The sequence below is a fragment of the Macaca nemestrina genome, chromosome 13 (genome assembly GCF_043159975.1).
Source record: "Macaca nemestrina isolate mMacNem1 chromosome 13, mMacNem.hap1, whole genome shotgun sequence".
Taxonomy (NCBI): Eukaryota; Metazoa; Chordata; class Mammalia; order Primates; family Cercopithecidae; genus Macaca; species Macaca nemestrina.
This window is the reverse complement of record NC_092137.1, coordinates 106463198-106490895: the sequence shown is the minus strand read 5'-3', so window position 1 is coordinate 106490895 and position 27698 is coordinate 106463198. Positions and strand designations below refer to the sequence as shown.

The following is a 27698-nucleotide window of genomic DNA, read 5'->3' as shown; positions in this document are numbered from 1 at the left end:
TACCTAAAACTTCAACCAAAATATAACACACACAAAGTCCCACAGTCAAAAAGAATGTCCCTGCTATAATTATCAGATTCATAAGGCCTGGAGTTATGAGATAGTAGAAACTGCCTGATAAGGATGGCTCTTTGTACCATACATGGATCTGCTTAACCTTCATTCTTTCCATGTGTCTCAGGTTAGCCAACCCTGTTATATGCTCCTATGGACCCCTACCCTTCATCTATCGTAACACATGTATCAAATATTATTTGTTTCCCCCAGGACAGTCAATTCCAGAGGAACAGTCTGTTTTGTTTAGGGTATATGTGAGAAACCTGGCATCATGCCTGGCCCACTGCAGGGATTCAATATTTAGCTAATGAAAAAAAGAGCAGCCCAAAAGCTACAAAAAGTTAACCCCAAATGCAACTGTTCCTACTATGTACAGTCCAGTGCGCTCATTTAACACATCAGCAAATTAAAGAAAGCACAAAGAAATGCCAAAAATTGTGTAACTAGTCGTTGGCAGAAATTCTGTACTCCACAAAAACAAAAAGAATAAATCTGAACAAAGCAAAATGAAAACCATTTGCCCATGAGGACCGTTTCATCCTAAGCTTTGACTATGAGGACAAAAGATAGCAAGGGTTTAACCATGCAGTCCTATAAATAAATGGCAAAGCAACTTGGCCTCAAGAATTGATTTCCTTATTCCTTCCTTTATAATTATCATGCAAAAAGTAAGTCAAAGAGCCATGTCCTTCTTTGCAAAGGAAAAAACAGGTAGGTGCTCAGTCCTCCCCAAAACATGGAAACGCGAGGGGGCATAGGTTCTCTGCCAGAGACTAGGACACAACAATCTGTATTCATCAACAAGTTCCAAGGACAATGATATACAGAACTACAGAGCGCTGACGCGCTTTTACATAATGTAGAAATCTACAGTTTCTATGAGGCTTAATCTTTTCACATGTAATAAAGAACAGAAAAATTGAGGATAATGTCACGTTGATACAATTGTTTAAAATAAGAAAAGAAGGCCAGGTGCCGTGGTTCACACCTGGAATCCTAGCACTTTGGGAGGCCAAGGTGGGAGGATCACTTGAGCTCAGGAGCTTGAAACCAGCATAGCCAACATGGCGAAACCCCGTCTCTACTAAAAATACAGAAATTAGCCAGGCGTGGAGGTGCATGCCTGTAATCCCAGCTACGCAGGTAGTGAGTAGCTGAGGCACAAGAATCGCTTCAACTTAGGAGGCAGAGGTTGTAGTGAACCAAGATAGCGCGACTGCATTCCAGCCTGTGCGACAGAGCGAAACCCCGTCTTAAAAAAGGAAAAAAAGGCCGGGCGCGGTGGCTCAAGCCTGTAATCCCAGCACTTTGGGAGGCCGAGACGGGTGGATCACGAGGTCAGGAGATCAAGACCATCCTGGCTAACACGGTGAAACCCCGTCTCTACTAAAAAATACAAAAAAAAAAAAAAAAAAAAGGAAAAAAAAAGAAAAGAAAATTGTCCCTATTTTCCTGTAAGATTTTTCTCAAGGAAACTGCAGAGGGCAATTCCTTCATGTGCTGAAATAGACACAAACTCTTAAAAACAGTATCTCACTCAGATGGAAAATGGCATTCACTCAACAAATGTTCACTCAGTATCCTTCTATGCCAGGCAATACCACAAGTCCTGGAGAAAGAAAGTAGTAAACAAAACTAAGCAAAAATCTTTGCCTTCCTAGAATTTACATTCCAGCTGGGGGAGGAGGGACACAAAACAAAACAAGTAAAATATATACTATACTATATTTAAGTGAGAAGAAAAAAAAAAAAACAGGTAAATGGCACTAAAGGTATGGAGGCAGGTGCAATGCTACATAGAGAGACAGGAGGCAGCACTGAGGTGACATCTCAATAAAGACCTAAGCACGTCTTGTCAGAGAGGCGGGGAAGCATTCTCCACAGAGGTAACAGCAAGTGCAAACACTCAGAGGCAGAAACATGCTGGCAGTGCTCAGGGAACAGAGCTGAGGCCAATGTGGCTGGGATGACGTGTGCAAAGCATTAAAAAATGAGACCAGGAAGGTAAGCAAGGGCTAGGTCACATGGCATCTTGTAAGCCTATGGCCTTTACTCTGAGTGGCATGGGAAGTCACTGGGGGATCCTGCGCAGACACGCGACTAACGTAACCTGACTTCATCAAACAGGATTACTTTGGCCACTGGACTGAGAAGAGACTGGAGCATAGACAAAGGACATGAAATACAAATCAAAAAATAAGAACTATAAATAACTGATGAAATTTTGAAAAAAAATTCCCATTCACTTATACAGAAATAAGATAACATTTCTCAGTAAGCTAGCAAAGGTTCACCACACCACAAATAAACACTATGGGGAAATGGCACTTGTAAATGATGCTGGTAAGAATGTCACCTGGGAACCCCTTTCCAAACATTACTTGACCCAACAGTCTCTCTTTTAATATTCAGTTCTTGGGAAGTAACTAGAGATGTGGTTAAAGAGTCATGAAAAAGAAGGCCAGGCGTGGTGGCTCACGCCTGTAATCCCAGCACTTTGGGAGGCCAAGGTGGGCAGATCACAAGGTTAGAAGATTGAGACCATCCTGGTTAACAAGGTGAACTCCCATCTCTACTAAAAGTACAAAAAATTAGCCGGGTGTGGCAGCGGGCGCCTGTAGTCCCAGCTACTCGGGAGGCTGAGGCAGGAGAATGGCGTGAACCCGGGAGGCGGAGCTTGCAGGGAGCCGAGATTGCGCCACTGCACTCCAGCCTGGGCGACTCAGCGAGACTCCATCTCAAAAAAAAAAAAGATTCGTGAAAAAGGATGTTTATAAATTACTCACAATAAGGAAAACAAAAGATTCACAAGGTACAATTATTAGCTATGGGTTAATTATGACAAAACTACACTATGATGAAATGATGGAGGTTTTTTAGAAAAATTTTTTAATGAGATGGGAAATTTTCATTGATATTTGTATATAGAAGGTAACTTCAAAAATGTTTAGAGTGGTTATCTCTGAGTAGTATAATTATTTTCTTAATTCCTCCATTTTCCACATTTTCCTTCCATAATTGAGACAAAAGCAAGTTTTAAAAATGGATTTGCTGTACAAGGCTAAAATGTATAGAATGGAACAGCTGAGTTACCTGGAAAAAGGGTAATTACAATCTAGAATGATTTTTTTCAGAGTGACCCAGGCAAGGTCGTCCTGCGAGGGATCTCCAGAGCTAGAAAGAGATCACCAATACTGAAGACACCACTCTGCTGATTTTGTAAATAATCTAATAAGGGCCTGTAAGGATGTTTCTGGGGGAAGAGGGTGAGAGATAAGGCTTTATACCATTGACAGAGTAGATACTCCGGCTAAAGTACTTTAAATCCCCCTCAAATCAAACCTTCCTCCTCACATCCCAAACAACATGTGTGTAAAAAGACAATCTTGTCTTCAGAAAACAACGTTAAACAAGGAGTCAGAAGATGCAGTCTAGTCATAGTTTTTTTAAAAATCACAGATCTGTGATTTCTTTGTGATCCAGTTTCTTCATCAATAAAACCAAGACTATCACTAATCCTAGCATAACTTGCAGTCATTTTACAAAGGTGAAATAAATAGTCATATATGCTTTAGCATTCTAAAGCTCAGTAATTATAATTACTAGTAAAACGTTAATATTAAATATTAAATGAGATTTGATTTACAATATATAGATACAATAAACCTTAATATTATTCTATTATTTTGAATATGGTATGCCAATGTTACATTACCAATTACCAATGTAATGCAACCATTACATTAACAGAATAACTCATAAAGAAAACAATTGTATTTACTTACATTTCTAGTCCATGCTAAGCGGTCTGTGTTATAACCCATCATGTTCATGAGACAAGTCACAAATAAGTTCCACTCTGAGTGATAACTGGGTCCTCCTGGAGCACTGTGGACATTGTACCACTTGACAAGCATCTGAACTGCTATTTCTTTTGGCAGGATACACTTAATTGCTTGCAAACATGTTTGTACTATTAAAAGCAAAGATTAATTTTAGTATTCTTACTCTGCATGCATTTCTTTTCCCTTTCAATAATCAAGTTTTTAAATTTCTACTATGTAAAGGCCAATTATTATGAAAAGAAAACTGTCACTAAAGAGCCAATGAGATGCAAACATTACCTAACCAATCATCTGAAACCAAAACCAACTATTGAATTCAACAAGGCTTGAAAGAGGTCTCAAGACAGCTTTTTTTTTTCTTTTTTTTTGAGATGGAGTCTTGTCTGTTGCCCAGGCTGGAGTGCTGTGGTGCGGTCTCGGCTCACTGCAACCTCTGCCTCTTGGGCTCAAGCAATTCTCCTGCCTCAGCCACCAAGTAGCTGGGATTACAGGTGTCTGCCACTGCGCCAGGCTAATTTTTTGTATTTTTAGTAGAGACGGGGTTTCACCATGTTGGCCAGGCTGGTCTCGAACTCCTGACCTCGTGATCCGCCTGCCTTGGCCTCCCAAAGCCCTGGGATTACAGGTGTGAGCCACTGTGCCCAGCCGAGGACAGCTTTTCCATCATTAATTTTGAATCAGAAATAAAGTGACCAAATAGCCCAGTTTGCCAGAGACAGTACTGATTTACATCCATTGCCTCAGCAATTACTAACTGCTCCCCCTTTCACTCTAAAGATGTTCCAGTTCAGGTGACAAATTAGTCACTATGCGCCAGGCGCGGTGACTCATGCCTGTAATCCAAGCACTTTTGCGAGGTCGAGGCGGGTGGATCACCTGAGGTCAGGAGTTCGAGACCAGCCTGACCAACATGGTGAAACCCTGTTTCTACTAAAAATAACCAAAATCAGTTGGGCATTGTGGCGGGCACCTGAAATCTAGCTTTTTGGGAGGCTGAGGCAGGAGAATCACTTGAACCCGAGAGGCGGAGGTTGCAGTGAGCCAAGATCACGCCATTGCACTTCAGCCTGGGTGACTAGAGTGAAACTGTCTCCAAAAAAAAAAAAAGTCACTATGAAAAACATACAACTTCTATGTTTATACATTTATATAAATACTGCTTAAATACTTCAGTAAATACATAATATTCAATATATGCATCCACAAATAGCAATGCTTAGCTAGCATTACATGATGTTCTAAATGAGTAAACATGCCTATGAACCAAAGCTTTATAACTTTCATTTCTGACATTGTTCAGTTTCTAAAATGTTTCACATGCTCTCTGCCTTAAAAGGGTTAAGAGTTAATACCACATAATTTACACCATTCTGTTTTTGGTAAAGGGAAACGGGGTCTTCCTCTGTCCTCAGGCTGGAGTGCAGTGGTGCAATCATAGCTCACTGTAACCTCCAACTCCTGGGCTCAAGTGGTCCACCAGGTCAAGCCTCCCAAGTAGCAAGGACTACAGATACATGCCAGCAGGCCTGGCTAATTTTATTTTTCTTTTGGTAGAGACAGAGTCTATGTTGTCCAGGCTAGTCTCAAACGTCTGGACTCAAGCAATCCCCTCACCTCAGCCTTCCAAAGGGGAGGGATTACAAGCACGAGCCCACCTGGCTTTATACCATTCTCAATGGCTCCACGTCAATTATAGCACGACACTGGCATACAATGAGCCCCTCAGAGTGGCCAGGGCTACCACTGTGAAGAGACCCAAATCTACTTTTAGTAGTAAATAATCCCAAACTGCAATGTTTTTGTACTCACATATCCTCTCTTCCAGAATTCCTTTTTCCCTTTCCACTGTCATGCCACTGGGCCCATCCTCAGCAACACATCCTCTGTCCCATCAGTTTGCAATGTGCACACTCACACAGCACAGATTGGAAGCAAATAATATTAAAATACCAAATAACCAAGTATGTCATAGCTGAATCCAAAATAAGTGTAAATCCAATGCTGCATGAGTGTGTGAGAACCCTTTGTAGGTAAAACACATAAACGTATGTACATAAGCTATGGGGCTTATTTGGCTATAAAGGGGTAAATTTTTTGTTTTTATTTATTTAATTTCCTCCATGATTATCTGTTTCTATACATTTTGCTTAGGCTTATAATACTTATAGGTACCTGGCCTTGTGATTACAAAATACCTTTTAGAAGGCAAGGACTCTCTATATCAACTTGGAATACCATTTACCACCCAGTGAAAATTCCTAAAATGAAAAAGTCATTCTAGTCTACAGTCTGCCAATGTCCTGCTTTGACAGTTAGATTTTGAAACCAACAGATGTCATGAAGTTCCTTATATCATACAGGCATTCTTTTCTTAACCTACGTTTGTTGGCAAATCCCTTGAATTCTAATATTTTGTTTACTATTCTATGTTCAGAAATACTCTCCTCTAGCATTTTGAAACTGCATTTCAGGAATAATTCAAGGAGAATCCAATATTTACTAAGATAATTCTGATTGTATTTTGACAATAATACTAAGTTTTATTCAATTAAGGCAATTATGCTAATTTCACAACTTATCTGAAAACTGAGACATTTAAGATTAAAAATATCACTAATACATTACAGGAAAAAAAAAAAAAATTAAATATGCCAAGAAATATCCTAGTTGCTTAGGCTTTGTTTCCCAGATGTTCTTGCAAGAGGCATGTCCATATGTGTGTGTGTGTATATACATATATATATATATGTATTTTTTTTTTTGAGACAGAGTTTCACTCTATCACCCAGGCTGGAGTGCAGGGGCACGATCTCGGCTCACTGCAACCACGGCATTCCGGGTTCAAGCGATTTTCCTGCCTCAGACTCTCAAGTAGCTGGGATTACAGAAGTGCACCACCACACCCAGCTAATTTTTGTATTTTTAATAGGGACAGGGTTTCACCATGTTGGCCAGGCTAGTCTCGAACTACCAACCTCAAGTAATTCGCCTGCCTCAGTCTCACAAAGTGTTGGGATCACAGGTGTGAGCCACTGTGCCCAGTCGGCGTGTCCATATATTATTACACTGCATTATATTCCTCAACAGAAGAATCTCAGAGGAACAGAACCAGCACATCCTTCACCTGTACTCCAGCCTTAGAGCACACATAGAGTAGACATCACAAAGCACTCCCTAGCTCTTTAAAGCTCCTCTACAAAGCTAAGAACTTGATCCAGCGGCTTCAAAAATGGCAAAATAATGTTTAAAACCCCAATTATTAATGTAAATCACAATTACTTCATGTCTTAGAAATGAAACTTCTCAATCGTACCTAACTCAGAGGTGGCAATTTCAGGAATAGTGATCCTAACCATGGAGCCGTTACTCAGTTCCTAGATGGAAACAAATCAGAAAGTAAATAAAATCTGTGCATTCTAAGTCTTTGAATGTCTTAAAAATAGCTGGTACAAGACTTCACCTATCAAAGCAATAAAATAAATGAAAAACAATTTCAAACAGAAATGAACACTTCCAAATTTCAGAAACTTTAAACGTAATTATTTGCAAAATGCTTTCCAAAATGCTTGTTTTAATAAAACGTGTCTAATCTTTATACAGTGAGTCGCCATCATCAAAAGGACATTTACTTTTAATGAAAAGACAAAAAATCATATCAATATACAACTCAGCTGACTCAACAAGCTTTCATTTTCACTGTTTTTAAAAATACAGAAACTGGAGAAAACAAGCAGAATTACTGTATAGTAAAAAGTAAAATAGTGCCAAAAAATGACACAATAGATTTTTTTTAAATCATGAGAAATGTTTGTTGTCATTTTTCAGATAAAATTTTCTATTCTGTCAAATTTGAAATGCCAGCCCACCTCTTGGAAAGCTACCAAATGTTTATACTTACTAGGGTGACTCTGTTATGGACAGGATCTCTGATAGAATGAATGTAAGTTCCAAGCTGTTGGAAAGTACAATCCTCATTATAGAGAGAATCATGAAGTTTTGAAGAATCCCTCAGTTCTGGAACTGGCGACAACAGAACAACCTGTAAAAAGTCGTAAACATAACACAAATGAATTGTTTTCTGAGAAATTAAGGACAAGGAAACTTAACTCTTTCTTTTTTGCACATGGTCTAACAAACAATAAGATGTAATGATTTAAAAACATTCTGCTCCAAGCCAAGCACGCTGGTGCACACCTGTAGAGTCCCAGCTACTGCGAAGACTGAGGCAGAAGAATCACTTGAGCCTAGGAATTTGAGGCTGTAGTGAGCCTGTGAATAGCCACTGCCCTCCAGCCTGGGTGACATAGCAAGACCCTGGCTCTTTAAAAAATTTGGTTCCAGATACAATGAAGTACCAGCAAACCAAGGTCCTCACAGAAAACAACTAGAAAAGGTAGGTAAAAGGAAAACATCTAATTGATGGCTGTGGGAAAACTGTGGAAGCAACCTGGACTCTCTGAGGGACCAAGATCTAGGAGAGAAGGCAACTGCAGGGAAGGGGGCCAACATTTTCATCTGAAGAAAGCAACTGCAGGGAAGGGGGCCAGCGTTCTTGGGGAACCTTGCTTTTCCTGCTCTGGCCATCTGCAAATTTTGGTGGTAAGAGGAATATATGGAAAGGCTGACAATATGCAAGGAAAGTCATAGCTAAGAGGGAGAGAAGTCAGTAGCACCGTTAGCAACCTTACAGGGCTAAAGACTAAACTGTGGGCCGGGCACGGTGGCTCACGCCTATAATCCCAGCACTTTGGGAGGCCGAGGCGGGCGGATCACTTGAGGTCAGGAGTTCAAGACCAGCCTGGCCAAGATGGTGAAACCCCATCTCTACTGAAAATACAAAATTTAGCCAGGCATAGTGGCAGGCGCCTGTAGTCCCAGCTATATGGGAGGCTGAGGCAGAATTGCTCGAACCCAGGAGGTGGAGGCTGCAGTGCGGTGAGACTGCACCACTGTACTCCAGCCTGGGCAACAGAGCAAGACTCCATCTCAAAAAAAAAAAAAAAAAACTAAACTGTGATTTGAGGCAGCTGAGGCACTAAGAGCCCAGGAAGAAAGGACAATAATGATGAAAAAGCAAACAAATGAGACCAGCATTTCGTGGCATTTCCCTTATAGGCAATTATTTACTCAAAAATACAGGAACAGTATGTATTTGCTTTACTGCAGATATGCAAACAAAAAATTTAAATAATCTTAGTTACTATCTACATGCAGATGCTTCCAATCTTAATCTCCAGTCATGACCACTGATCCTTTTTTGGTTCCTTTAATTCAATTTATATATCTCTAAGTGAATATCTTGTCAACACTGACAATCAAGACTAAGATGTATTTATTCTATTCCAGATTCTACTCTAAAAGTCACCAGGAAAAATTCAGCTCCACTGGTCCTGGCTCTAAGTCTACTAGCAAAATCTTCCAGAGAAGTGGAAAAGCCATCAGCCAATGTGTTAGACTATTATTTCCATGACCTTACACCTATCAAAAAGGCACTAATTGTTACTAGGCTTATAGAATTCTAAAAAAGTTGGAAATCATTTTCCATTATAAAAGAAATTCTTCCGAATCACACAAAACACTCTGACACTTCTCCAGTTCCCCTTTGAGTGTTCTGCAAATGTGCTGGTGTGAAGGAAAAAATTCAACGTTGCACATGTTTAAAAATATAATGAAGACACAGACATTATCGAATACAATTGATAACAATAACCTTCCCTTTGAACGGTCCCTAAACATCCACACTCACATGTTCTTTAAATACACACCACTTTTCTCCAGGCTTCCTAACTTGGTAAATCCAGGTACCTTCCCAGGTCATTCAGAGAATTCGGAGCCTCATGTGACATCACCTTTCCCCAGCCCAGGAGCACAAAATCAATCAGCTGTCAAACTCATTTCTACGTCTCAAGGCATCTCATGTTATTCCCTCCTTTCCACACATATTCAGACCCTCTTCATACTTCTTACACTGACACAGACAACCTCACTTGGAGGCTAACTGGTCTCCTTATCTTTAATCCCAAAATACACCTATCTACAACACAGATCCAAAACCTCGCAACTCCTTTCTCAAAATCCTGTAAGGCCCTGGCAATTGCATTCAGAATAAAACCACCTTTTCATCCTTTCTTCCTTTAAGAGCACATTAGTAAGAGTATAAATCCCAGTTTTACCACTTATTAGGTTTACTTCATCTGTAACCTCTCATTTGTAAAAAAAAAAAAAAAAAAAAAAAAAAAAAAAAAAAGATTCATAGTAGTATCTTCTCAATAAAGCTGTTCTAAGGAAATAGTTAATACTAATAAAGCACTGAGAACAATGCCTAGCACATAGAAAATGCTCAAAAAAGAGTATTGTTATCCAAACTCTATCCTGCCGCACCCTACTTGTACTTTTATAAGTATTTATTCTACAGATTTATTGAGTCCTTAACTAATGATTAGGAGATGAAGATACAAATATCCACTAAAAAATGTTCCACATTATCTGGCCTTCCTGCCTGTGCCTGTGTGATTCCTCCTTGCCCTGAATGTTCCTTTCTACCTACAGATATCCTACTCATCCCCAAGGTCCAAACCAAGACTGACAGCCTCAGAGATGAGGCTTTGATTTTGCCATGTCCTTCCATTGGATGTTATCTTCCCATCAGTCAATCAACGATGGTACTCTCTTTTCCTCATTCGTAAGTCATGAGTCTTTCTTAAATTCTAATTTCTTATGCAGACAGTACATCAACTCCACACAATTGTGAGATCCCTAGATGGAAAAGAATGTATCATTTCCATCTCTCCAGCACCTTCAAAAAGTATCACACACATCACGAGGGAGGTCAATGTATGTTAACTGAATCACTCCTGTTTGAAAACATTTATTCTCCAAGTACTAACTAAAATTAAGTTAACCATGGAAAGAACTAATATTTGACCAAACTTCTTTAAAAAAATGTTAACTTTCTGACAACACCTAGTCCATTTCTTACCTCATCCAATGATCCAAGGAGTTTACTAAGAGGCTTTGGAGTACTAACGCCGTCAAGTGGAGTACTGGGCCGAGGCATTGTGTTGGACATCGTCAGAGAAGGAGCTGGCAGTCCAGGAATAAAAACCTTTCCCACCTTTAAGCAATAAAAACATGCGGAAAAAAAATATTGCTTTTAATGCATCATATCCTTAAATAAAATGTTAAGGAACGTAAACATATATTTCTTTTGATATTTCTAAGTTTATGCTCACCAAACACAACAAAGAAACAATTCAAATGTCAATAATCTATCCAATTCCACCATCCAACTGCAAATATTTTGGTATAATTTTGGGTTTTTGTTTTTGTTTTTGTTTTTTTTGAGACAAGATCTCACTCTTTCACCCTGGCTGGAGTACAGTGGCATGATCTCAGCTCACTGCAGCCTCAACCTACCAGGCTCAAGTGATCCTCCCCCTCAGCCTCCAGAGTAGCTGGAACTACAGGCACATGTCACTACACTTGGTTAATTTTGTATTTTTTGGTAGAGACAGGGTTTCACCATGTTATGCAGGCTGGTCTTGAACTTCTGGGCTGAAGCGATCTGCCCACCTAGGTCTCCCACAACTTGGTATAATTTCTCTTGGTTGGATTCCTTCTCTTCATTACTGAAGACTTTTTTTTGCAGGCAAGGAGAGGAATGTTAATATAGTCAACACATTCTATAAAAATCTGTACACTATGCACTCTTCTACCTTTTGGTCATAAAGACAGTAAGAACACTAAGCTTTCAGAGACTATAGGCAACAATCTTAGAAGTCTCAAATCTTGAGAGAAAGAGCACCAATTATCCCCCAGGGGCTTAGAAAATAAGGTCAGATAATGCTCAAGAAATTAAATCCAACCTATTCAAATTGCTCTCCAGCACACAATCTGCCTTCAATAATAAACTCTCAATTATTTCTTCCTCAAAAATACTCTATATAAATTAGAATAAATTCTTTGATCTTAAAAAAAATGAGTCAGCAGGGCACGATGGCTCATGCCTGTAATCCCAGCACTTTGGGAGGCTGAGGTAGGTGGATCGCCTGAGGTCAGGAGTCCAAGACCAGCCTGGCCAACATGGTGAAATCCCATCTCTACTAAAAATACAAAAATTAGCTGGGCGTGGTGGCATACACCTGTAGTTCCAGCTACTTGGGAGGCTGAGGCACGAGAACTGCTTCAACCCAGGAGACGGAGGTTGCAGTGAGACGAGACTGTGCCATTGCACTCCAGCCTGGGCAACAAGAGTGAAACTCCGTCTCAAAAAAAAAAAAGAATGAGTTGACAATTCATGCTAACCACTCCTTATTTTGGCTATCTGTAGGGTACTTAGGAAAAACAGAAATTCACATCTGTACAGGCTGAAAACGTGATAAGACTAAAAAGGAGATGCTCAGAACTAAAATGAGATCTTAACAATATATATATTCATGTTACTACACTACTCAAAAGCTAACAAAATAATAGGAGTTGCACCAATAAAATCCTTAGGCTTAAAAAACAAAAATAACAGTGAGAACTAGTTATGCATAATTTTTTAAAAGCTACCTCAAACCTCTAATTTATGAGAAGATGGGATAAGCACATACCATGCTATTTCCCTCATTAATCATCAAAAAGAAAAAAAAAACTGAATAAAATTTATAATGCAACTAACAGAAGATTCTGAAAAAGTAAAGAAAAGAAGACCAACTGGCTAGTAACCTGAGACCCAGGAATGACCTAATGATGAATTCCCTAGGTTTTTGGTTTTTTTGACTCCTTACATAACCACGCCTCAGGCTTTCAAAGTGTCTGCAACACAGACATTCCAATGTTCACAGACAAAACAGGCCCTAAGAAACTCTTACTCTTTCCAGCCAAAGTGTTGGGAAAAGAGTGTCCAATCAGGACAGAAACTTTTCACTATACCTGCCCTACTCTTTGCAAACACCAAGAAAAAAGTCATGGCCCTCCCTTCCTCCTCACCAGGAGGCACAGTGAAAATTTTGAATGTCCCTCATCTATTTGAGGAAGTCCCCTTCTATTTCTAGTTTGCTGAGAATTTTTTTTATCACAGATATTTGATTTCATCAAATGATATCTCTGCATCTATTTAGATCCTTGGTCAGCAAACTATGTTCCATGACCAAATCTGGCTTGTATCCTGTTTTTGTACAGTCTGTGAGCTAAGAATAGGTTTTACGTACTTAAATGGTTAAGGAAAAAAAAAAAAAAAAAAGACAAATATGTAACAGAGACTGCGTGTGGCCCATAGAGGCTAAGATACTTGTCTGAACTCCTACATAAAAAGTTTGCCAGGCTGGGTGCGGTGGCCCATGTCTGTAATATCCCAGCACTTTGGGAGGCTGAGGTGGGAGGACTGCATGAGTCACAAGGTCACGGGTGCAGTAAGCTGTGATCTGACCACTGCACTCTAGCGTGAGTGACAGAGAGAGACACTGTATCAAAAAAAAAGAAAAGAAATTGCCAAGGATGGAGAGGACATGAACAACATTATCAACCAAATGGAATGAACTGACATTTATAAAATATTCAAGGGTGCCTTCTTGGTGATTTGGCCCTTTAACTAAAGTCTCTCTTTGTTCCTGGTCATTTTTTTTTTTTTTTTTTTTTTTTTTTTTTTTTTTTTTTTTTTAGTAGAGACGGGGTTTCACTGTGGTCTCGATCTCCTGACCTTGTGATCCGCCCGCCTCGGCCTCCCAGAGTGCTGGGATTACAGGCGTGAGCTGTTCCTGGTCATTTTTTTTTCCCACTTTATAGTGACTCCAGCTATCTTTTGATTATTGTTTGCATAATATATCTTTTTTCCATCCTTTAACTTACCTATGTCATTATATTCGAAGAAAGCTTCTTATAACCAACATATAGTTGGGCTGTATTTTCTAATCCCTTCTGCTAGTCTCTGTTATTTGTGTTAGACCATTGTATTTAATTAGTGGCCTAGTGGGATTTAAATCTGCCATTTAATATTTGTTTTCTGTATATTCCCACTTTCTTTGCTCATCCAGAAGAAGCAACTCTTCAAGTTTGATCATAAGATTCTGGCAATTCTGTTCAAGTGTGGCAATTCTGTTTAGGTTTAATCATAAGATTTTGGCAGTTTAGTCACATTTTAAGGCTCTACTTCTAATTCTAATTATCTTGCTATTTCCACCACATCTGCAATGACTTCCTCCAATGAAGTTTTGAGCCCCTCAAAGTCATCCATGAGGGTGGGAACCAACTTCTTCCAAATTCCTGTTTATGTTGATATTTTGTCCTCCTCCCATGAATTATGAAGATTCTTAATGGCATCTAGAAAGGTGAATCCTTTCCAGAAGGTTGTTTTTTTTTTTTTTTTTTTTTTTTTTTTGAGACGGAGTCTCGCTCTGTCACCCAGGCTGGAGTGGTGCGATCTTGGCTCACCGCAAGCTCCGCCTCCTGGGTTCACGCCATTCTCCTACCTCAGCCTCGCCAAGTAGCTGGGACTATATATAGGCTCCCACCACTATCCCCGGCTAATTTTTTGTATTTTCAGTAGAGACAGGGTTTCACTGTTAGCCAGGATGGTCTCAATTTCCTGACCTTGTGATCCGCCTCCCTCGGCCTCCCAAAGTGCTGGGATTACAGGCGTGAGCCACTGAACCCGGCTCAGAAGGTTTTCAATGGACTTTGCCAGATCCCTTAAAGGAATCACTATCTATGGCAGTTCTAGTTAAATAATGTATTTCATAGTAAGACTTGAAAGTCAAAATTACTCCTTCACAGGCTGCAGAACAGATGTGTCAGCAGGCATGAAAACAACATTCATCTCCTGTACATCTCCCTCAGAGATCTTAGATGACGAGATGCACTATCAATGCGCGGTAATATTTTGAAAGGAATCTTTTTTCTGAGCAATAGTCTCAATAGTGGGCTTAACATATTCAGTAAACCATGCTATAAACAGTCGTGCCATCCAGTCTTTGTTGCTCCATTTATAGAGCCCAGGCAGAGCAGACTTGGCCTAATTCTTAAGGGCCCTAAGATTTTTGGAATGGTACATGAGCACTGGCTTCAACTTAAAGTCACCAGCTGCATTAGCCCCTAACAAGAGGGTAAGACTGTCCTTTGAAGCCAGGGACTAACTTCTCTCAGGTTATGAAAGTCCTAGATGGCATCTTCTTCCAAAAGAAAGCTGTTGCATCCACACTGAAAATCTGTTTAGTGTAGCCACCTGCGTCAATTATCTTAGCAGCTTCTACATCAGCACATGCTGCTTCACCTTGCACTTCTGTGTTATGGGGAGGGCTTTTTTCCTTAAACCTCAAGAATCAATCTCTGTTAGCTTACAACTTTTCGTCTGCATCTTCTTCACCTTTCTCGGCCATCACAGAATTGAAGAGAGTTAGGGTCTTGCTGTGGATTCAACTTCAGCATAAGGGAATGTTACGGTTTGTTTGATCTTCTGTCCAGACACTAAAACTTTCTTCATATCGGTGAAAAGGCTGCTTTGCTTTATCAGTTGCCATGTTCACTGAAATAGCGCTTTTAATTTCCTTCAAGAGCTTCTCTTTTGCATGAACAAGTTGGCTCTCATTCACAAGTGGTCTGGCTCTCAACCTATCTCAGCTTTCAACATGCCTTCCTCACTAAGCTTAATCGTTTCTAGTTTTTTTATTTAAAGTGAGAAACTTGTGATTCTTCCTTTCATTTGAAAACTTAAGAGGCCATTACAAGGTTACTAACTAGTCTAATTTCTAATTTCTTTTTTTTTTTTTTTTTTGAGACAGAGTCTGGCTCTGTCGCCCAGGCTGGAGTGCAGTGGCACGATCTCAGCTCACTGCAACCTCCGCCTCCCGGGTTCAGGTCATTCTCTTGCCTCAGCCTCCCAAGTAGCTGGGACTACAGGCACCCATCACCACGCCCAGCTAATTTTTTGTATTTTTTAATAGAGACGGTGTTTCACCGTGTTAGCCAGGATGGTCTCAATCTCCTGACCTCGTGATCCACCCGCCTCGGCCTCCCAAAGTGCTGGGATTACAGGCGTGAGCCTCTGCACCCGGCCAATTAGTCTAATTGCAATATTGTTTTGTCTCAGGATATAGGGAGACAGGAGGAGGGACAGAGACAGGAAAGGGGTCAAATGATCAGGCAGACCACACAAAACATTTATCAATTAAGTTCCTCATCTTATATGGGTACAGTTCATGGTGCCCCAAAACAATTCCAATAGTAACATCAAAGACCATTGATCACAGATCATCATAACAGATAAGCTAATAACAAAAAGGTTTGAAATATTGCAAGAATTATCAAAATATGAAACAGAGACACAAAATGAGCACATGCTGCTGGAAAACTGGGACCAACAGACTTGTTCAACACAAAGTTGCCACAAACCTTCATTCTGTAAAAACAATATGCAGTATCTGTGAAGTACAATAAAACAAAGCACAAAACGAGGTACGATGGAACACTATTAAATATATACCTAACACTGAATGAGTAAACAACACTACGCATCAACAGACAAATCTAAAATAAATATAATGTTGAGCAAAATAAGTACATCAGAGGAGAATACACGGTCTCTTTTCTATATAAAAATTCAAAAACAAGGAAAACTAAATAATGCATCTTTTAGTGATACATACATAACTGTAAAAACTAGTAATATGAACAACTGATTTATCACAAAATCAGGATTCTTCTATCTCGAGGGCAAGGGAAGATGGGACGCAATCAGAAAAGAACATAATAAAAATAAGGATACTGGCAATATTCTATTTCTCAACCAGCATACTGGGTATATGAATATTCACTTCATTACTATTCAAATTGCATGTGTGTATTTAAATTTCATAATTTAAATTTGTAAAATGTACATTCTCTGTGTATATTTCACAAATGTTAAAAAAATACAGCCAACATATACATTTAATATAATGAAACTTTACCAGAACTTTAGTACTTACCAAAGGTACCCATGCTTCAATTTCAAAACTAGTTTAACTTTAAAAAAAAAAAGTTTCCCATCTGTGACAGGTTTAGAGTGCCAACGCATTTAATAGCAGTGAGCCATAACCCTCCAAATTAGGACCCACCTGAATGGGAAGCTGCACTGAGAATTAGTAACAAAAATCTTCTGCCAAATTGTGCAGGCAGGAATACAACAAATTTAAAATATCAATCTAAAGTAACATTCAAAATATTCATAGAGGCCGGGCGCGGTGGCTCACGCCTGTAATCCCAGCACTTTGGGAGGCCGAGGCAGGCAGATCACGAGGTCAGGAGATCGAGACCATCCTGGCTAACATGGTGAAACCCTGTCTCTACTAAAAAATACAAAAAATTAGCCGGGTGTTGTGGCGGGCCCCTGTAGTCCCAGCTACTCGGGAGGCTGAGGCAGGAGAATGGCGTGAACCCGGGAGGCGGAGCCTGCAGTGAGCTGAGATGACGCCACCGCACTGCAGCCTGGGCGGACTCCGTCTCAAAAAAAAATATATATATATTCATAGAGGCAGTCTGAAGTCCTACTAAATGCATGGAGTGCTATTTTTGGCTTACCCGAACCACTCCTGTGTATAGCACCAGGTTTCCACTGCCTTCCAAGACCAGCATGGTGTCTATTTTCTAAAAAAAAAAAAAAAAAAAGACAAAAAATTTATTTCCCAATCTGAGCAAATTAACAGATTTTTTGACTGAAAAAATCTGAGGCATAATAATTTTCAACTTCTCAAATGTGCCTACATTACCTCCACTGGTGCTGCATCCTTTGCTGGTATGTTGGTCACTGAACCAAAGATGAGCTGGGTTTTATCATTACTCTCTTGAAACTTTACACAGCTAAATAATGAAATAAAAAAGAAACTTGATACATGCAACAACCTGTATGAGTATTAAAAGTATTATGCTGAACAGAAAAAGACAATCTCAAAAGTTTATATATTGTATGAGCCCATTTATGTAACATTCACAAATGTCAAATTATCAACATAGAGAATTAGTGGTTGCCAGGGTCGGTGGGTAATGGCGTATGTGACTATAAGGAGTTAACGTAAGAGAGACAAAGATGTTTTGTATCTTGATGGTGGTGGTATTTACACACATCTACACGTGAAAAAACTGCATAGAACCATATATACACATAAATGAGCACAGTCAAATTGATGAAATTTGAAATAAAGTGTGTAGATCATCTACTTCCTGGTTATGATAATGTATTATATAGTTATATAAGAGGTTACCTATGAGGGAAAAAGAATGCAAGGTATACAGGACTTGTTTACTATTTTGTAACTTGCTGTGATCTATCATATTTCAAAATATGAAGGTAAATAAATGGGCAAAAGATCTGAATAGATATTTTACCTAAGAAGATAAATGAATGGCTAATAACTTTATGAGATGATCAACATCAGAATGCATTAGAGAAAAGCAAATGAAAGCCACTCCACAACCACTAGAAAATGGCTACAATCAAAGAGTGTGATGCTATCCAATCCTGTCAAGGATAAAGAGATATCAACCTTCATATTTTGCTGGTGGGAATATAAAATGATACAGGCTATTTGGAAAACAGTTTGGTGATTTCTTAAAAAGTTAAACATGAATTTACCATTCAACCCAACAACCCAACCCTAGGTATTTACTCAAGAAAAATAAAATCACGTATGTCCACATTTTTGCTCAAGACTTTTGCTCATCTGTTCATACTGTCATAATTCTCAGTAGTCAAGAGGTGGAAATAAACCAAAAGTCCATCAACTGATGAACAGATAAACAAAACATGGTAGATCTATACAATGGACTATTACATAGCAATAGGTATGAAATAATGGTACATGTGGCCGGGCGCAGTGGCTCAAGCCTGTAACCCCAGCACTTTGGGAGGCCGAGACGGGCGGATCACGAGGTCAGGAGATCGAGACCATCCTGGCTAACACGGTGAAACCCCGTCTCTACTCAAAATACAAAAAACTAGCCGGGTGAGGTGGCGGGCGCCTGTACTCCCAGCTACTCGGGAGGCTGAGGCAGGAGAATGGCATAAACCCAGGAGGTGGAGCTTGCAGTGAGCTGAGATCCGGCCACTGCACTCCAGCCTGGGCGACAGAGCGAGACTCCGTCTCAAACAAAAAAAAAAAAAAAACAAAAACAAAATGGTACATGTTACTAAATGGTGGATCCTAAAAACATCATGCTAAGTGAAAGCTAAACACAAAAAGCTACATACACTGTGTGTACATACATTATATATATATAAATGTCCAGAAAAAACTAATCTATAAAGGCAGAAGCCTCGCATGGTTGCCTGACGCTGGAAATGCGAACAAGACTGACTGCAAACAAGCACAAGGAAAATCTTTGTATGGTGATATAAATCTTGTAAAATTGGGGTTGTGGTGATGGTTGTGTAACACTGTAATTTACTAAAAATCATTTATTTGTACAGTTAAAACATGTTAATTTTATGACATGTAAATTATTTCTAAATAAAACTACTTACCCAAAAAAAGGAAAGAAAAGAAAAAGAAAAAGGAGTGCTGAGTTATTTACACAGAAACAATGGGAAACACATACACTTACCGTAACTGGAGCTGGGACTCCACTAAAAAGCACAGGAACTTTTGTCCACATAGGTCAGATGTAATAAACACTTTTGAGGCTTGTGAATTTTTCTCTCTATAATAGATACATTAATAAAGTAACTATCAGCACTGGTCCAAGAATCTACCACAGTAACTAACTACTAGAAGTCTTTGAGGCCAGGCGTGGTGGCTCATGCCTGTAACCCCAGCACTTTGGGAGGCCGAGGCAGGGGGATCACGAGGTCGGGAGATCCAGACTGTACTGGCTAACACGGTGAAACCCCGTCTCTACTAAAAATACAAAATAAATTAGCAAGGCATGGTGGCGGGCGCCTGTGGTCCCAGCTACTCTAGAGACTGAGGCAGGAGAATGGTGTGAACCCACGAGGCAGGGCTTGCAGTGAGCCGAGATCACGCCACTGCACTTCAGCCTGGGCGACAGAGCAAGACTCCATCTCAAAAAAAAAAAAAAAAAAAAAAAAAAAAAAAGTCTTTGAAAATATCCTGCAAGAAATCTAAAAACTACTTAGGTCAAGCAATAATCTTGAAGACACAAACATTTCTAAGAATTAAACTTCATGATCTTTTCAGTTCTTTGATTATGTTCTAATCGTGTTCTAAGATCCTTTCAGTTCTTTGACTATGAGCTCATTAGACAGCTTTGTTGGGGATATCTACAATAAATTTAACAATTACTGATGAACTTTTAAATTACATGCAATGTAAGCTAGCTACCTGTAAAGTAATGCAAACTAAGCTACTACTTGTAAAGTAATGCATGCAAACTTGAATTCCTATCCCTCAAAGGGTCAGATCTTTCATAATGCTATTTCTCCTATCTACCCCTCTCTCCTTCTCAGATTAGGCCTCATTCACATCTCTTTTTGAAATCATGTCTCTAATTCCCAAACCTTTCCTTCTAAAGTGCTATAGAAGGCCAGGTGTGGTGGCTCACACCTGTAATCCCAGCACTTTGGGAGGCCAAGGTGGTTGGATCACCTGAGGTCAGAAGTCCGAGACCAGTCTGACCAACATGGAGAAACCCCGTCTCTACTAAAAATACAAAATTAGCCAGGCGTGGTGGCACGTGCCTGTAATCCCAGCTACTCGGGAGGCTGAGGCAGAAGAATCACTTGAACCTGGGAGGGTTGTGTTGAGCCGAGATCGTGCCATTGCACTCCAGCCTGGGCAACAAGAGTGAAACTCCGTCTCAAAAAATAAACAAATAAAGTGCTACAGAAGACCCATAAATCTAATAAATAAGAATCTATAATATATTCAACTTACAAATAAGTTTAAAGAAAAACGATTTTTAATTGTAGGATACTTTTATTTTATATATGAGAAACAAACCAGAGACTACTTCAACATTGTATCCACATCTTTACTTTCTTCAGACTACCTATCCCCCATTCCATTCTCTCTAAGAGGATGCATTTGCCTTATATTTCAGATAAAACGAGGCTCTAAGCTTTGAGCTCAACCTCCTGCCTTACGTATCTGATCAACCTTCACTTCTTTATCCCAAGCCTAATCTCACCACTTGTGCACCTTTCTGGTTACTTGTTCCATCAATCATTTCCTCTCATCTGCATTTTCAGTGCTTTCCCTTGAGTATAGTCCATTTGCCTACTATTTCACATTAAAAGTCTTAAAATATAAAATGGACTCAACATTAGAGTATATAAAAGACCTTGTCAATTTGACTGGATATAAAACTTGTATTGTGGTCAAGTAAGAAAATATTGGGGGTCAGGGGCACAGTGGCTCACACCTGTAATCCCATTACTTTGGGAGGCAGAGGCAAGCAGATTGCTTGAGCCCAGGAGTTTGAGACCAGCCTGGGCATCACGGCAAAATCCCTTCTCTACAAAAATTACAAAAAATTAGTTTGGCATGGTGGTGTGTGCCTATAGTCCCAGCTACCTGGGAGGCTGAGGTCGGGGAATCACCTGAGCCCAGAAGGCCAAGGCTGCAGTGAGCTGTGATTGAGGCACTGCACTCCAGCCTGAGCGACAGAGTGAGACCTTATCTCAAAAAAAGAGAAAAAGAAAATACTGGGGCAAGACGTCATGAAAACTAATTCTATTATAGTTCAGCAAAAACAAAACTCTCCTTGACCGAGACTCCCTCTAATTTTGTATCTTCAATCCCACTCAAAGGCAAACTCCTTAAAATAGTCTGTATGCCTATGTTCATTTTCTCAGTCCCCATTTACTTTTTCTACCCCACTTTCCCCCGCCATCCTCCCAGCTTAAAATGCTCTGGCCAAGGTCACCAAGGAACCCACTGCCACCCAGGCACCTCCTCTCTGGGCTCAACTCTCAGGGCCACACTTCACCAGTACCTGGCAGTACTGGCATCTCCATATTCTTGAAATGCTCTCTCTTTTATGTGTTCTGTATTTCCTGCTCCTTCTCCCATCTGACCTCTTTTGCTTTGTCTCTCTGTGCCAGTTTTGTCTCTTTCCATTCCCCAAATCTTAAGTTTCCAGGACTTCAGTTCCTAGCCCTCTTCTAATTCTACACCACTAGATTTTAACTATTTGGAGGCCACAAATCCCTTTGAGAATCTAAGGAATGTTAAAACCCTCTCCTTGGGAAAAGGTCTATATACTACATGTACACACAATTATTGAATACAATAATTCTTCAATTCTAGTCCAATTCTCTTACCTCAATCACCACTTATGAGCTGACAATTCCACATTTATTGTTCTGCTCTTTCTCAAACTTCCAACACACTTATAAAGTGCCTTCTTACCGCTGTCATCAAATAGACCAGAGGCCTAAAGGACAATCAGTAATCTCTCAAGCCTCCTTTTTTTTTACCCCCAGACTGTCTCACTCTGTCGCCCAAGCTGGAGTGCAGTGGTATGATCTTGGCTCACTGCAACCTCCAACTCCCGGGTTCAAATGATTCTCTCACCTCAGACTCCAGAGTAGCTAGGACTACAGATGCATGCCATCACACCTAATTTTTGTATTTGTAGTAGACATGTGGTTTCACCACGTTGGCCAGGTTGGTCTTGAACTCCTGAGCTCAAGTGATCCATCCGCCTCAGCCTCCCAAAGTGAGTGATTACAGGTGTGGGCCACTGCACCTAGGAAGCCTCCTCTTCATTAGCCTTTTCCCTCCCTCTGCACAAACCAGAGTGGGAGTACTTATAATTCCCTAAACACACCACGCATTCACCAGCACTTTTGTTCTGATCTCAGCTGCCATCTGTGGCCTTTCCCAACTTACCTGCCTAGAAATACGTATTCATCTTTCAAAGCCCTACCAGCAAAAGTAGTCCCTCCGGTGTCACCATCCTTCAGCCTCTTTTGAGGACAGGGACAGTGAGTTATTAGATTGTTAACTAGCATATACATTGGCATATAAATTAACACATAAATTATTAAAGAGAATATAAAAGAAGAAAGGTCACCTAGAACAGAGATCTAAGCTATGTTTCCCAAAAAGTAAAGCTGGCACTCAACTAATATGAACACAAAACTTAGGAAACATGCTTAAAAACCCACATTTCCTCATTGATAGAAATTGTTTCTCCCTAGAACAAAAAACACCTGAAATCTGAGAGATTATTACTATAAAGGAAGAAATATCAGATGACAAAATAATATTTTTATGATGACTATTTTTTTTTTGAAATAGAGTCTCACTCTGTCACCCAGGCTGCAGTGCAGTGGCACGATCTCAGCTCACTGCAACCTCTACCTCCTTGGTTCAAGCAATTCTGTCTCGGCCACCTGAGTAGCTGGGATTACGAGTGTACACCACTACATCCAGCTAATTTTTGTATTTTTAGTAGAGACAGGGCTTCACAATGTTGGCCAGGCTGGCCTCAAACTCCTAGGCTCAAGTGATCCACCTGCTTCAGCCTCCCAAAGTGCTAGGATTACAGGCATGAGCCACTGTGTCCAGCCTATGATCACTTTAATATCATTAATATCCTCTGTTGAAACTGAGGTGGCCTTAATACATATCTCTATATATTTTTACATATATTAATAACTGATCATGGCTGGGCACGGTGGCTCACACCTGTAATCCCAGCACTTTGGGAGGCCGAGGCGGGTGGATCACGAGGTCAGGAGATCGAGACCATCCTGGCTAACACGGTGAAACTCCGTCTCTACTAAAAATACAAAAAAAAAAAAAAAAAATTAGCCGGGTATGGCGGTGGCACCTGTAGCCCCAGCTACTCCGGAGGCTTAAGCGGGAGAATGGCATGAACCTGAGAGGCGGAGCTTGCAGTGAGCCTAGATCGCCCCACTGGACTCCAGCCTGGGCAACAGAGCAAGACTCCGTCTCAAAAAAAAAAAAAAAAAACAACTGATCATATTAAAAGGAAACTTTAAACAAAATGCCATATATTTCCCAAGACTTTTAGCAAGATTTTTCTTTGAATACAATAATATATACAACGAACCTTATATTAGTCATCGTTTCTGTCCACAAATGGTCAATACACAGTTCAGGAACAATTGGCTCAGTTTCTGGTGCAAGAAAGGAGCCATTAGAATTACTGTTTGGAGAATGAGAAATACTGTGTCTCTTTGGAGACTGATTATGGCTTGAAATGTTGAACCTTTGCACCCCTGAAAAAGAGTGCACTCCTAAGGCAGGAGAATGAGCACGACTGCAAAATAAACAGAGGAGAGTACATCACAGTTAGTAGGGCAGGCTTATATGACACACTCCAATGACACTTCCCAAAATTCCACAGACAGAAGAGCATTCATGGCATAATCCAGGTCAGAAATTAAAATTTTTCAAAAAGGAGTAGCTATTTAAATGGTTTATGTCAATGTGCTTTACTATATTCCAAAGATTTAGAATTCTTATTAGAACTCATCTTTTAAAACTAAAAACTTAGATCATCTTCTTTTTCAGAAAATGAACTGATTGGCCAGGCGCGGTGGCTCAAGCCTGTAATCCCAGCACTTTGGGAGGCCGAGACGGGCGGATCACGAGGTCAGGAGTTCGAGACCATCCTGGCTAACACGGTGAAACCCCGTCTCTACTAAAAAATACAAAAAACTAGCCGGGCGAGGTGGCGGGCGCCTGTAGTCCCGGGTACTCGGGAGGCTGAGGCAGGAGAATGGCGTAAAAACCCGGGAGGCAGAGCTTGCAGTGAGCTGAGATCCGGCCACTGCACTCCAGCCTGGGCGACACAGCGAGACTCCGTCTCAAAAAAAAAAAAAAAAAAAGAAAATGAACTGATTATTCAAAAAGCTCTAAACTATGTCCCTGTATAGTCAGACATATATATATCAGCAAAACAATGTCCCTGTAGCACCAGACATAGATAGCTGGTGATTTAAATATATATCTATATAGAGGATAGATACATTTAGGTACCAAATAACAAAGAAAAAGAAAAAAGAAAAACGAACATAAATTAAGGCAAAAGTAAAATAGTGCCACAATATTTTGGGAATTAATATTCATCAAACTGTTGCCCACACAGTGGTAGAAACGAGGCAACTAATCTTAGGACGAGCATAGGCAGCTTCAAAATATGACTCAGGAAAGAATGTGGCAGCTTCAAACACGACTCAGGAAAGACACATTCAAAAGAATGTGGCATGGTAAACTTAGCTATCTTAGTAAAAGTGGCTCAGGGCTGGGCACGGTGGCTCACGCCTGTAATCTCAGCACTTTGGGAAGCCGAGGCGGGCGGATCACAAACTCAGGAGATCAAGACCATCCTGGCTAACACACTGAAACCCCGTCTCCACTAAAAATACAAAAAACAAATAGGCCGGGCATGGTGCCCGGCGCCTGTAGTCCCAGCTGGAGGCTGAGGCAGGAGAACGGTGTGAAGCCGGGAGGCGGGGCTTGCAGTGAGCCGAGATCGCGCCACTGCACTCCAGCCTGGGTGACAGAGCGAGACTCCACCTCAAAGAAAAAAAAAAAAAAAAAAAAAGTGGTTCAATGGGGATAATGGCTATTTCCCCTAAAAAATATCTCCCCTAAATATATTTCCCCTAAAAAAAGCTGTCAACAGAAATTCTAAATCCTTCAAAACAAAAGAGAAAGCTTAAAAAGAAAAACCAGGAAACCCTTCTACCTTAGAGCTGCCATGTTGGAAATAGAAGGTGAGCGAGAATGTAGACTGGGTGATGAGGTTGAGCGACTTTGACTGTGAATGGAGGAGTAATTCTGGAAAGGTGAAGTCACAGGGGAATCTCCTTTGGAGAGGCTTCTGAGATGTGCTGTGAGGGAGCTGCTAGTGGCCACATTCTGTGGGGTTCCCCCCTGTTCAGAGAACTTTAAAACAACATTCTCTTCCTTAAGTCAAAATAAAGAGAAAAAGGAAAAAAAAGACAATAATTAGAATAAAATAGCAATTTCCTTGTAAGAATGCAAGCTGAAGTCAGTTACTAAAGATACAGTATTTCTTCTTTCCTAAGAAGCTCAATCTGTTTCTCAAATGAGGCCAGGTGCAGTGGCTTACATCTATAATCCCAGCACTTTGGGAGGGTGAGGCAAGAGGATAGCTTGAGCCAAGGAGTTCAAGACCAGCCTGGGCAACATAACAAGATGCCATTTCTACAAAAAATTAAAAATTAGCTGGGAGTGGTGGTACACACTTGTAGTCCTAGCTACTCAGAAAGCTGAGGCAGGAGGATCACTTGAGCCCAGGAGTTCAAGGCTGCAGTGAACTATAATTATGTCATTATACTTCAGCCTGGGTGACAGAGTGAGGCCCCATCTCTAAAGATGATGATGTGATGATGATGATGATGATGATGATAATAATAATAATAAAACAACTATTCACAAGTGGTTTTTCAAAAAAAAAAAAAAAGTGAGGGTATGAAGTATTAACTATTCTTTCATATATATATATATATATATATATATATATATTTTTTTTTTTTTTTTTTTTTGAGATGGAGTCTCGTTCTGTCACCCAGGCTAGAGTGCAGTGGCACGATCTTGGCTCACTGCAACCTCCACCTCCCAGGTTCAAGTGATTCTCCTGCCTCAGCCTCCCGAGTAGATGGGATTACAGGAGCCACCACACCGGGCTAATTTTTTATATTTTTGGTAGAGATGGGGTTTCACCATGTTGGCCAGGCTGGTCTTGAACTCCTGACCTCAAGTGATCAGCTCACCTTGGCCTCCCAAAGTGCTGGCACTACAGGTGTGAGCCAATACACCTGGCCCACCCCTTCCTATTAAGGAGAAGTGACTTGCCTTTCTCCTTACCTCTGATTTGACTCTCCGGAGAGTCCACACAGAATGCACATTTTGAACGGCATCGTAAGTCATTACAATAGAGGGGTCAGTATTGAGGAAAACAATTTTCATTGCATGATCTACAACATATTGCACCCGTGATGAACCAAAAATACCTTAAAAATAAAATAGAAAAATCAGGTGTAGAACAATGGGCTTTACAAGACTGATATTGATGAACAGAGCTCTTAAAATTGTTAAAGAACAACCAAGCCAAAGAGCACAAAATCTATTAATATCTTAAATAATTAACTCTGAATTTTTAATAAATTTACTTTAGGCATCAACTTCCTTAAAATACATTAAAGATGAGAGCATTACAAGTTTCAGCTTCACATACATGCTGTTAAATGTTAAGACTTGTGCTGACTCTCACCATTAAACGAATCAGCCACAGGTAAAAGGTCGATGACTTCTTCAACAACTTACTTATTTATAAATTGCATTCAACTATTCTATCAAGTTTGACTTCCTTGTATGAAAGCTGTACTCTATAATTACTATTCAGACAGTGCTGAACAGTACACTGTTGTTTCTGCTTTACTAGTTACACATGCAAAACAAGGTTTTTCCCAGTGAGTTCAGCTTTTAATCTAAAGTACCATGGACTGGTCTCCACATCCTTATTTAACAGGAAATGTTTCCCACTCAGTTAAAATATTGAAAAATTTAAAAATGCGATTTTATAATCATAAGAAATACTTTATAAATAAAAATCATGCCACTATATCAAAATATCTACTATTAATACATCAGAGAATTTTTGGTTTTCTTCATACATATATACACACTTTATACATTTTTACAAAATTATAATCACACTGTGTTAAAGTTTGGTATCCTACTTGACATTACAAATAAGCAACTTCTAGTTAACTAAATGTTATTCAAAAATATGATCAATAATGGCTGCACTCCTCTCTCCAGTCCATGCCTCCAAGATGACAAAGAAAAGAAGGAACAATAATTGTGCCAAAAAGGGGCG

General features: G+C 40.0%; 1 protein-coding gene across 6 annotated transcripts in view; it reads right to left on the bottom strand.

Annotated features, from left to right (window-relative positions):
• Positions 1-27698, bottom strand: part of LOC139357930 (anaphase promoting complex subunit 1) — a 131215-nt gene that overhangs the window by 82393 nt on the left and 21124 nt on the right. For all 6 annotated transcript variants that reach the window (XM_071077107.1, XM_071077103.1, XM_071077105.1 and 3 more), the window contains exons 8-17: positions 26684-26829; positions 25539-25759; positions 23895-24104; positions 19458-19553; positions 17627-17717; positions 17439-17504; positions 10882-11016; positions 7801-7941; positions 7216-7276; positions 3843-4030 (exon numbers count right to left, since the gene is read on the bottom strand). In XM_071077107.1, the coding sequence (XP_070933208.1) occupies positions 3843-4030; positions 7216-7276; positions 7801-7941; positions 10882-11016; positions 17439-17504; positions 17627-17717; positions 19458-19553; positions 23895-24104; positions 25539-25759; positions 26684-26829 (1355 nt within the window). The remainder of the gene's footprint in view (positions 1-3842; positions 4031-7215; positions 7277-7800; positions 7942-10881; positions 11017-17438; positions 17505-17626; positions 17718-19457; positions 19554-23894; positions 24105-25538; positions 25760-26683; positions 26830-27698) is intronic.